Source organism: Chanodichthys erythropterus, chromosome 3 (genome assembly GCF_024489055.1).
Source record: "Chanodichthys erythropterus isolate Z2021 chromosome 3, ASM2448905v1, whole genome shotgun sequence".
Lineage (NCBI taxonomy): Eukaryota > Metazoa > Chordata > Actinopteri > Cypriniformes > Xenocyprididae > Chanodichthys > Chanodichthys erythropterus.
The window spans coordinates 39,776,567-39,789,599 of NC_090223.1; the positions used below are offsets into that span (position 1 = coordinate 39,776,567).

At 36.9% G+C, this 13,033-nt stretch overlaps 1 protein-coding gene across 3 annotated transcripts in view; it reads left to right on the plus strand.

Annotated features, from left to right (window-relative positions):
* rab11fip4a (RAB11 family interacting protein 4 (class II) a) overlaps nt 1-13,033 on the plus strand; it is a 63,089-nt gene that overhangs the window by 12,743 nt on the left and 37,313 nt on the right. For all 3 annotated transcript variants that reach the window (XM_067375382.1, XM_067375369.1, XM_067375375.1), the window contains one exon: nt 1,621-1,706. In XM_067375382.1, the coding sequence (XP_067231483.1) occupies nt 1,621-1,706 (86 nt within the window). The remainder of the gene's footprint in view (nt 1-1,620; nt 1,707-13,033) is intronic.

A 13,033-nucleotide genomic window follows, 5' to 3' on the forward strand; every position in this document is an offset into this window, starting at 1 on the left:
GAAGAATGTTGGTAACCAAACAGTTTTTATTCCCATTCACAGAAAATACAATGCAAGTCAATGGGAACCGATACTGTTTGGTTACCAACATTCTTCAAAATATCTTCTTTCGTATTCTGCAGAAAAAAAGAAATAAATGCATACAGGATTGGAATGACATGACGGTGAGTAAATGATTTTCATGTTTGGCTGAACTATCCCTTTAAATGACGTGGATCTTACAGGAATGTATAGCATATCATTGCAGAGAAAGATTATGGATTTGTGCCACAAAATATGCGATTGGGCTAGTTTTGATTAGCAGTTGGGCAGGTTTTGTTGTGCAGACCTGGCAACCCTGTGCACTGTATGTCAGTCTGCTTATCTGGGTAACTAAAAGTGCCGCTACTTTCATGTTTCTCGTATCATACGGACTTGCGTTCAAATGCTACTGGTGCCATCTTGTGTTTCACTTATCGATTATTTTTGAAAATCAAATCGATTAATTGTTGCAGTGTTCATCTTATTGATAGGTTGATTGACTAATATATACAGATCATTTCTATTTATTTGCTGAGTAACTCCCAATGTTAGCTTCACTTCCTGTCTCCTGAGATACCTTCATCTGATCTAAGTTTTTGAAGGCAGCATAGATGTATCCTTTGATGCCTTTGATATCTCACAATCCTTTGCGTTCCATTCTGTGACAGTTATGGTAAAAAATAAAGATGGCATCCGAAAGGTGCGGTTAGTGGTCAGTTTATGTGTAAATGCACATTTTGACCAACATTTTCCACTTTTGATGTTGTTTCTAGTGAGAAATTTGTATTGTAGTAGTTAAATATTTGCTTAGTTATCATCTAAAGCTTGCGCTATTTTGTTGTAGATCATTAAACTGTTATGCTGCCTCAGAAGTCTGTCCGAAATCAGTTTCGTGAGGTACCTTTGTGTGCAAAGTTGCCTGCAAAGTCATTGCCTGATAAGTCAGCTGCCTAAAGTGGATTTATTTTGTGATAATGACCAACTGGCGGCACATTAACTCTTACTTATTTGTGCTTAATGAGACGTGTTTTCTGAGGACTACACTAGTAAAAAAAACCTATACCAAAATCTATTTAAAATACATTTATTTCATACTAAGTTTACTTAAAATCCGTTAACATATTTATTGACATATCACTTAAGACTTACTGATATAAATTTATAATTAAACTTTATTTGGACCATTTCTTTATTGCACTGTGCACATTTCTTAATAGTATGCCTAAAATGTGTTTTATCACTATTAGGATTATAAGGATTGTATGATCTCTGTATAATATCAGTCTTTAAATGCAAGATATTTAAAGTGTAACTAGGTCAATTTTAGCACAATCAGATATACTCAAGTATATCTTTAGTTGGACCCCAGCACTACTTCCACACAATTAAAGTGCATTAAGTTCAAAATGAGTTGTTCCAGTTTAGCAGACTTTCAGTATACCAATTTATTATACCAAAAGTACAATTGCAGAGTGTTTGTATTTAGCACATAAATATGTAAAAGTATTTGTAGTATACTTAGCAAAAAATAAATGTATTTCAAATACATTTTAGTATATATTTTTTCACTATTATAATGTTTCTTTCTTTGTGATTCAGGCTGTGAAGAGATTCTGAAAACTGCACTTGGGAACCCCAACATTGGAGCACAGCCATACCAGACGGACAATGGCTACTACTATCAGGTGGGCAGATTTTTGGCTACTTGATGTATTTTTTCCCCCATATGACATGCCCAATTAGACTGTTGGTCCCCAGAAAACAAGACACTGGGTCCGCTCAACTGAAAACACTGCTTATGTGTCATTGTGCACATGCACCTAATTGCACCCCATTGGATTAGTTGTCATTGACCATATCAATACGGTCTCCAAACTACTAGAAGTCTAAAAGTTGTCTATAGAGATGATTATATAGTTTAAAAGCTCTTGTGTATGTGTTAGCACAGAGATTTTTCTCGGTTTTTGTGTCTGACTGGTATTTTGAGTTTTGCCCTATTTGTGGAAAGAATTGATGACATGTATTTTAAAGCTGTTTCGGTGACGGTGGGCTTGAAACAGGCTAATAATTTTATTGCACATGTTTCGATTGACTTTACTGTTAGACATGCACTCCTGCTTGTTCTTATTGTGTTCATTTGCACCATATTGAGGCAGTCAACCCAACAGCAAGCCAGAAACTTCTGTTGGCACTGTGAATAGACGCATTAGGACACTTAACGGGGAGAAGCATTGTTCTCTGATATAACAAGGAATGACCTTCCTTTCATCTGCCTCACTAGAGCAGATTCAGTGTTTGGCTTGTGTGAACTTGATGGATGAGAGTAAGTGAAGCCAAAACACCCCCCCATCATGTCAGCTCTCAGTCACACATATACAGCAATCCATACTGCCACTGTTTCACAGGCTGCTGCTAGAGTTACCGTTTAAGCCTTGTAAAACATAACCTGACACGGGACGTTTTAATGGCTGCTGTCAACATGCTGTATATGACTCAATGGAGCTGTCAGTCAAACAGCCAGAGTGGAGGGGATTCCTGACATCCATAGACACATACTGTATACAAGACATGTATTATTATGCAAATAATTATTATTACACACTTTGTTTTTCTTTTAAAGACCTCATGATATCAAAATATGCTTGTCTTTTGGCTGTGAGGTAATCTTTTTTTTTTCTAATGTGCTCTTAAAGGTCTTCAAAACCGCCTGTTTTTCTGTTGTACAGCTGTTTGATATTTAGCAGAATGTAGGGTTATTTGTAATTTACACTTTTTTAAAATTATACATTTGTTCAGAGGTAAATGTTTTCTATTTGTACAAATCTGGCAACTCCGACCTAATGTTTTCACTGTTATTACTCAATTTATAGATTTTCTCTTTACAGTCAATATCAGTTAATTCAGTTTGTACAACAATGTCACATAGTAAGCATACAAGCTGTTTGTAATATTGGAGCTGGTTACTGCAACAGTGTTGGTATCATCACTAGGTGGCAGTGTTTGGAAAGATATGAAATGCATTTAGCTCAAAACAACAATTGAAACAGCATTCATAAGAAATACAGCAACTTTGGAGATAATATTAAATATGTAAATATGTAATTGCAAAGGTTAGTGCTTTTCATTTTGGTAAAAAAAAAAGGCATTATGCAGATTTATTACATTTGACACACCGGTCTAACACCATTCGTATCGTCCTCCACCAGTTGTTATCCAAAATAGCGTATTTGTTAATACAATAATGCATGATAATTTTGGGTGTTTTTATCAGTCAAACAAAGCACTTCAGAGTGAAGCTGGATCATTGTGTGCCTGTGGATATGAAACACTGCCGCAGCAGTGAACAGACCTCCTCCACACTCTAAAAAAGACACATTCAGTCACATTAGGAATGTAATGATGAGCTTCGTAACTCATTCATTTTAAGACACTAATTACAAAGTAATTACACAGTAATACCCAGATGAAAATGTTGAGGAATATGAAGAGAAAAGGAGAGAAATATGAATCATTCTAGAAGTCGGTGGCTAATCATGTTGCTAAAACAAGTGCCTGTTTGAGCCATTCACAGTCTGAGCAGCATGTTTTAGTAAATTATTAATTTAACTTGCTCTCTTCTGCGAGAGCTAACTATCTTTTTACAACAGTTACAGGAAATGTTTCAATATTTGTTTCCATTCAAATGGAAAAAAGGGTGGTGCAGGTATTAGGAGTATTTCCATGATACCTCCTGCACTATTTGCACTTCTTTCTTTTTTAAAATTGCGAGATGGCTGTTGTGTGAGGATATGCAAATGAAGTCTGTGTCATCTACTGCATTGCTCTTTGCTTTTTCTGTGCTCTGCTGCAAACGGTTCTATTAGCACTTCAAATGAACACCGGACTGAAGCTTTGCATTGATCTTCTTTATTTCTCTCCTTCTCTTCCCCTGCCTGCCCCTTTCCTACAAAAAAAAAAAAAAAATCCTCTCATGATTAAACTGACACCATAAGATAGAATATATGTGAATGGCATGATTATTTCCATGTCATGAACATATTTTCTTATTGTACCAGCCTGCACCTTTCACTAATATTGTGCCATTTCTGTATCAGACGTGTCCTTTCTGTCAGGTAGCACAGTTTTCTGATCAAAGTAGTGTAGTGCTGTGGTTGCTGTCACAAATCAACACTGTCATTCCAACACAATGCTTTTTAACATAACATACTATTCACAATGTTTGAAGTTTGATGAATCCAAGTCTTCACAGTGCGTGTATTTCATTATATGTATTCCCAGGACACACGCAGCATGTTTTAGAGATTAAGGCTCCAGACCGCTGATCAGATTGACCAAGCACATTATGTCTCATGTACAGGACCTGCTTGAGAACAGTTAATGGCTTACTTGATCTGTTAATGCTACTTATGTGAATTCTATATCCTTCACTGACACACAAACATGCTCCTCACTGATGCTTTTTTCTCTTTGGTGACTAAGTACACAAAAGTTTGATAAGAATATTAGTGGAAAAATGTTTTTTGGAGTGAAAATGACTGAAAAGTAAGTCACAGTTGATTATAAATTAAATAATAAATTATAATTAATTCAATAAATAACACAGTAGATTGATGTGATGTGATTTGGTTTCACACTTTGTTTAGAAATATACTTTAAAAATATTATTTAAAGGTGCCATAGAACGTCTTTTCAAAAGATGTAATACAAGTCTAAAGTGTCCCCTGAATGTGTCTGTGAAGTTTCAGCTCAAAATACCACATAGATTTTTTAAAAATTTATTTTGGGGCATCATTAACTATGCACCGATTCAGTCTGCGGCCCCCTTAAATCTCGTGCTCCCCACCCCCCGAACTCTCGACTATAAGTGCAGTTATACAGTGCATCAACAAAGTTCACACAGCTAATATATCCCTCAAATGGATCTTTACAAGATGTTCGTCATTCATGCTTTATGCATGCATCGATTCCTGTGAGTAAAGTATTTATTTGGATGTTTACATTTGATTCTGAATGAGTTTGAGGCTTTGCTCCGTGGCTAACGGCTAATGCTACACTGTTGGAGAGATTTATAAAGAATGAAGTTGTGTTTATGCATTATACAGACTGCAAGTGTTTAAAAATGAAAATAGTGACGGCTCTTGTCTCCATGAATACAGTAAGAAACAATGGTAACTTTAACCACATTTAACAGTACATTAGCAACATGCTAACGAAACATTTAGAAAGACTATTTACAAATATCACTAAAAATATCATGATATCAATGATCATGTCAGTTATTATCGCTCCATCTGCAATTTTTCACTGTTGTTCTTGCTTGCTTTCCCAGTCTGATGATTCAGCTGTGCACAGATCCAGACGTTCTGCCCTTGTCTAATGCTTGAACATGAGCTGGCATATGTAAATATTGGGGGCGTACATATTAATGATCCCGACTGTTACGTAACAGTCGGTGTTATGTTGAGATTCGCCTGTTCTTTTAAACAAATGAGATTTATATAAGAAGGAGGAAACAATGGTGTTTGAAACTCAACGCATGTTTTTTCCATGTACTGAACTCTTGTTATTCAACTATGCCAAGATAAATTCAATTTTTAATTCTAGGGCACCTTTAAGATTGAAAATCTGGCCCTGTGGGCATTTAAAATTTTGAAAAAAGAGGAAAAGTTAAAGTTACCCAGGCACTTTTAATGTGACCTTCATATAACAGAAAGTCAAGGAAGTGCAATGTCTTAGTTTTAATAAAATCCCCCTCTGAGACAAAACATTCCTGTTGACCAGATCTAAACCCGAAGCTCATATTGTAGTTGTGGATGTGGAGCTGTGATTTGTCTGGGGTCATGTGCATGTACGTGTACGTGTATGTATTGTTGTGCTCGGTACAGATCACTTGTGTTTGGAGTTTGAACTCTGAGATGTTTCTTCTGAGTGACTGCTGCTGAATGATAGTTGAGTCAGAGCACTAATGAGCCTGTCACATTGATTACACTGATGGATAACCACAGAGAGAGAGAGAGGGGCTAGAAGAGCATGTGGTGAGGCGCTTATCCCTTGTGTGCTCCTTGTTCTAGAAATATTATTAATATTATTTTCTTAAACTCTCTTTTGTTGTTGACATCTATGGAATTCAAAGTACAATTTTTACTTTCTATTCTTGTAGTCTCAGCTTTCTGCCTGTAATATTTGTGTCTGTACACATTGTCTTGTCATACATTTTATTACTGTAAAAGGGAGGTGACTCTTTGGTTTGAATAGATAGAGAAGAAACTTTGCTGCTGGTAATTCAGAAAGTCTAGACGGAATGTCATTGGGTGTCATTGAGACAGAGAGATTGTAGGGTTCAGTGGTGGACAGAGCAGAAAAATGCTCCGTCTCTGTGCAGTATATCTATGTCCACACCAGACAGAGATGTCAAATAATGGATTACACAGTAGGTACTACTGAAGACTTTGTGATGGGCTTTCAACTTTTTGTGTTAAAATATATTAGCAACATGCTAAAACATTTTAGGATCATGTTAGCAATGTGTTAAAACATTCTAGCAACATATTAAAACATGCTAAGATCATGCTAGCAATGTGCTAAACATGTTATCAATGTGATAAAATGTGCTAGCAAATTGCTAGCATAGATGCTTGCAACCATATATATATATATATATATATATATATATATATATATATATATATAGATAGATAGATAGATAGATAGATAGATAGATAGATAGATAGATAGATACCTCATTAGTGGCTGTTTCTATAGGCCGCTATATGTAAGCCGTCCACCATATTGGAACGGTCTGTGAACATTCGAGAGCAAGTTGACAGAGCGTTTGTACCCGTATTTAGATGCATGTTTGAATATTCAATATCTACAATAGTCTTCAGCAGATGATTTTGCTAAACTAACACAGTAAAACAAGATGAAAGTGTCAGCTAACACGGCATTAAAAAGTTACAATGGTAAAAGTAAAAATATTAAAAAGTACCATAGTAAAAATGTGTAATATTGAGTTAATACATATTAACACACAACATTCTCACTTGTGAAAGGTTATCCCATTTTTGGGGGAAATTTCACAACCAGAGGCTGCGCAATGTTGTGGCATCATCGATTCTTACTGTGAGTGACGACACAATGGCGGGAACACCGACATGTCTGGGGCGGTCGAATGTGGCATCTACGTATACATATCTATGTTTGCAACATGCTAAAACATGCTAGAAAAATACTAAAACATGCTAGGATCATGTTAGCAAAAAATGATAAAAAAAACATGATAAAACATGTTAGCAAGTTAGCAACATGTTAAATCATGCTAGAAAAATGCTGAAGCATTCTAGAAACATGTTAACAAAATGTTATGTCATGCAAGCAACTAAATAAAATGGTAACAATGAGCTAAAACATGCCAGCAACATGATAAAACTTGCTAAAATAACTTATAAAACTGTCAAACTTTCAGACATGGCTTTGTCAAACCAACGTAAAAGTTTGTCCCGATGAACTTTACTAGTTTAAAATGTAATTTCTTCCTGTGATGGCAAAGCTGAATTTTACTCCAGACTTCAGTGTGATTAATCTGTTGTCAGATGTGACTGTGTCAAAGTATTCATATTGCAGAAATGCACAATTCTAAAAAAAATTATCATGCAGTTAACTAAAGTTATATATTCATTCATGTTCAGAACATTTCAAGCAAAAAGATAATCATGTGCATCTTACTGGTACTATCTTAAAAAGCAACTTACTGGCCCCATAAATGACATGTTTCTATATAGACACTATTAAATTTTAACCTCTCCTGGGAAATATTCATTGGACTAATTTGCCAAATATACACAACTTGCAAACACGTGTTGTTTACTTTTGTGAATGTGTCTAACTGTGTTACTATATGGATTAAATATTTTGACTGTTGTGATTCCAATCGGACTTATGACCTGAATCATCAAGCACTGTTTGTTGTTGGCCAGAGGAGAACTGGCCCCCACCCAACTGAGCCTGGTTTCTCCTAAGGTCTTTTTCTCCTTTTTTGTCACCTGTTAGAGTTTGGGTTCCTTGCTGCTGTCGGCTTTTGGCTTGCTTAGTTGGGGACACTTGATATTCAACAATGTTTTTGATCTGCCTGCATTGTTTTCACTGTTTTCTCTAGTGCTGATATATAGCTAAATTAACTAAATTAATAACTATTGATTTTTACAAAGGAATGAATCAATACTGAATTTACTTAAGCTGGACAATGACCGATTTTCTTCTAGAGCTGCTGTGCAGCCAAAATTATTTGCTAGTTATCACTGTAAAGCTGCTTTGACACAATCTGCATTTTAAAAAGCGCTATATAAATAAAGGTGACATGACTATATCTTTGTAGTATCATCTGTCTATCAGTATGTGCTTATCTGCGCAGCACCACAAATAAAACATCATCATAAGGTCCAATGTCTGTATCACACAGATGATTTATGAAGCAGGGTTGTGCTTAAGCAGGTGGGGATTCAAGTTGTTGGTATTTTAAGCACAGATGCATGTTGAAATGAGATGCACCGTGACACTCTATGATGAAGATGTTTCAGTGTGAGTAAAAACCCCCCGGCTTTCATGCACCACATCACTCCCTTCATCCCTGCAACACTGCTCTATGTGACATTGAATTTCACAGGCCAGTGCCTGCTACCTATGAGCCTAGAGGAGAGAAGGGTGCTGAACAGATTTATATGGTAGAATAGATTTTTTTGTAGCCATTATTGCTTGTTAATAGGTTCTTTGATAAATACATTTGTTATAATGGTCTTACAGTTATCAATGCGTCCACTTTACAAAATGGATGCACTGATAAATGTAGGATCATTATCTTTAGGGAATAGTTTTAAGGGAAAACCTTCATGTTTTTCCAAACCTGTATGAATTTCTATTTTCTGTGGAACACAAAAGACAATATATGTGTGTGTATGTTTACTATATAAAAGGAAAAACATACAGGATTGGAATGACATGATGATTTGAAACAAAATATGAAAGATAGATGAAGTGCTGGCAATACAAAAAAGATATGTTCTGTCAATGCTGCCTGTGCAGAGAGAGAGTGATTGCATGTCATGTTTGTGCCAAATAAAAGGACATCAAATTTTTTTTGGCAAAACAGCCTACATTTGACATTGTTATTTGGTCCAGGGTCAGATTATAAAGGCAACCAATTTCTGGATGATGATGTGCAGTACTACTACCCACGAGTCCAATCGCTGTCATCATGCTTTCAACATCCTCTACTCTCCTCTCTCTGTCTGGGTTGGTGTGAGCAGCCAAGTTCTTCTGAGTGCATGCACTGTCACAACTGAATGAATAATACACGTTAAGTATCTTTCTTACCAAGCAGCCAACTGTCACGGACAGCGTGAGCTCAAGGTTGCCTGACATTACTATCATTAGATAAAATGTCAGCATGTTGGTCGGAGCCTTGCGCACAGCAAGAATTGGGCAGTTTTCACAGTAAATCTTGAATATGAGCTCTTTACACTACACCATTTATTTTTATATTTTCATTTTTAAATATTAGTCTTAATTTCTTATTTTTTTATATAGCTTTTTATTTAAGTTTTAGTTGTAAAACTAATTTTAGTACTTAAACCTATTTATTTCAGTAAGTTGCAAAGGCAACATTTCTATTTTAGTTTTCATCAAACATTTTTATTTTATTTTTTATCAGCTTTATTTCAATGACCAAACTGATTTTAATAGATTTAGTTTTATTCTTAGTTTAACAATAACGACATTATAATCAAAACACTGAAATGTATTAATATTACCATGCATAGACTTAAAGGGGTGGTGGGGTATCACACACAGTTTCTGCCAGTCTTATGTTAATCTTAACTACCTATAGAGTAGTAGTGCATCCTTCATATCGCAGAAAAGTCTTTAGTTTGATCATATTTATAAGAGATACATACACATACCGAGTCTTTCCGAAAACAGCCGAGTGCCTGGAGGCGTGTCATGTGAGCTGAGATAGTGACGATCTGTCACGAGCACGCTCAGCTTTTGTGTAGAGATTGGCTGCAAGCTATCAATGGTCAGCTAAACAAATATATTTAAACACACACAATACACCATCGCGTTATCCATGGATAATCACTATAATGAATACAGCGTATAGTGAATGATGAATAATGAGTTTATAAATGAACTAAGTTCGTGTTGTTTACATTATATGCACACGCCTATTGCCGACAAAACAGACATTTGATGCAGTTTTACTCACCACCTGCAGTTCTGACTCATGACCGGGATCATTATCGCTGTGACCGCTACATCTTTCATTTTCAAACAATCTGTAAATCCAGCATCGAACTGGGCCTTGTTTATTAAACCATAAGCACTGATCCTGAGGGCTCGAGCAGTCATGGGAAAACACGAGATATTCTCCATTAATTTTAACCAATAGAAAAAGTGAATGCAACTATCAGTTTCTATGGTTATTTTAATGACAAATATCGAGAGCGCATCAATGTAATGCGAGAGCACTCTTCCGTACAAGGAATTCCGACCATTCTGACATCACACAGGCCCATACTTGAAAAAAAAGACCCCGAAGTTTGTGAGGATTTGGAAGAGTATTTTTGGCACCCTCCCCTTTAACATTATGAAATAATTATTAACATCCCTGCTGGAAAAAAACCCACTTAACCCAGCATAAGGAGCTTAGGTGACACTAGCTGGTCTTAGCTGGTTTAAGATTGTCTCTCAGCCACATCAAGTTGTTAGCTGGTTTAGCAGAGTGGCCAAGTGCCCAAAACCCTGTTAAAACCAGCTAGACTTGGCTGGGGAGCCAGCTAAGACCAGCAAATCAGCTAAGGCTGATTGATTGATTTATTCCAACAGGCATGACAAGAAAACCAACTGTGGTCTACACAAACTGTTTATCTGCATTGCAAATTAACTCTTGTTTAATGCGGCCTTGGTTGTATTTTCTTATGCTTGGTTTCATTGCATGATTGTATGGTTGGTTGTACCTGTGACCCATTTATACCTTGCAATCCACCTGCTGAGACCCCTGGTTTTGGCTTATAGAGGAATGCAGTCATTTGTATGCACACTGTGCCCAAACTGCCAAGCCTGCGTTCACTGTGTTCCCTCCTGCTTTTCTGTCTGCTTCTTACACTTACTCTCTCGCTTTGTCTTCTTTTCATTTTCTAATCCACTCTGTGTTACACTAGTAGGTGTCTGAGCGTTTGAAGTTTCGGTTGAGCATCTTAATCTTTAGGACTGCTTGACATTTGTATGTTTTTTTTTTTCTTCAGCTGATGTTTAATTTGCTGTTGTACAGTATGTGTATGTTGTGTAATTCCTTGTGCCTTTTGGCTCATTGGGTTTGCTTGTGGCCTCCCTCTTATTATCTTTCCCACTTTCACCCCGTCTTTCCTCACATTCCAGCAGTCCTTCTAATCTACCAGCTGCCAATCACAATAAGGATGGGAAAGAGAAAAGAGAAAGTTAGAAGTGATAAAAGCTGTGCTCACATGCTTATCTATTTAAATTGAAGCCTGAAGCAATCACTTCCACATTACAGAGCAGTTTCAGTTAACAGCCTAAATGTTTTCTGTCTTATATCAATCTTAGGTCTTACTACTCACTGATACACTCCTTATTTATTTCCTCTTATTTTCCTCACATAACAGCAAATTAGAGCCCTAACAACCACCCAGAAATTCTTAGCAACCAAATAGCAGATGTTTAAAACATATAGAACACCTTAGCAACACTGAAAATCATCCAGAACATCCTAGCAACCAGGCTTAATTTGTCAAAAAAAAAAAAAAAAAAAAAAAAAACCCACACTGAACACCTTAGCAACTGCATAGCAATGCCCTGGCAACCACCAAGAAGTATAGCAACCAGATAGCATTTGTCAAAAAACACTCTGAACACCTTAGCAACTGCATAGTAACACCCTGTCAACCATCCAGAAATATAGCAACCAGATAGCATTTGTCAAAAACCACTCTGAACTGCTTAGCAACTGCATAGTAATGCCCTCGCAACCACCCAGAAATATAGAAACCAGATAACATTTGTTGAAAATCACTCTGAACACCTTAGCAACTGCATAGTAACGCCCTGGCAACCACCAAGAAGTATAGCAACCAGATAGCATTTATTGAAAAGCACTCTGAACACCTTAGCAACTGCATAGTAACGTCCTGGCAATGGTCCAGAAATATAGCAACCAGATAGCATTTGTCAAAAAACACTCTGAACTGCTTAGCAACTGCATAGTAATGCCCTCGCAACCACCCAGAAGTATACAAACAAGATAGTATTTGTCGATAACCACTCTGAACACCTTAGCAGCTGCATAGTAACGCCCTGGCAACCACCAAGAAGTGTAGCAACCAGATAGCATTTGTCGAAAAGCACTCTGAACACCTTAGCAACTGCATAGTAACGCCCTGGCAATGGTCCAGAAATATAGCAACCAGATAGCATTTGTCAAAAAACACTCTGAACACCTTAGCAACTGCATAGTAATGCCCTCGCAACCACCCTGAAGCATATAAACATGATAGTATTTGTCGATAACCACTGTGAACACCTTAGCAACTGCATAGTAACGCCCTGGAAACCACCAAGAAGTGTAGCAACCAGATAGCATTTGTCGATAACCACTCTGAACACCTTAGCTACTGCATAGTAACACCCTGGCAACGGTCCAGAAATATAGCAACCAGATAGCATATGTCAAAAACCACTCTGAACTGCTTAGCAACTGCAAAGTCATTCCCTCGCAACTACCCAGAAATATAGCAACCAGATAGCATTTGTTGAAAAGCACTCTGAACACCTTAGCAACTGCATAATAACGCCCTGGCAACCACCAAGAAGTATAGCAACCAGATAGCATTTGTTGAAAAGCACTCTGAACACCTTAGCAACTGCATAGTAACGCCCTGGCAATGGTCCAGAAATATAGCAACCAGATAGCATTTGTCAAAAAACACTCTGAACTGCTTAG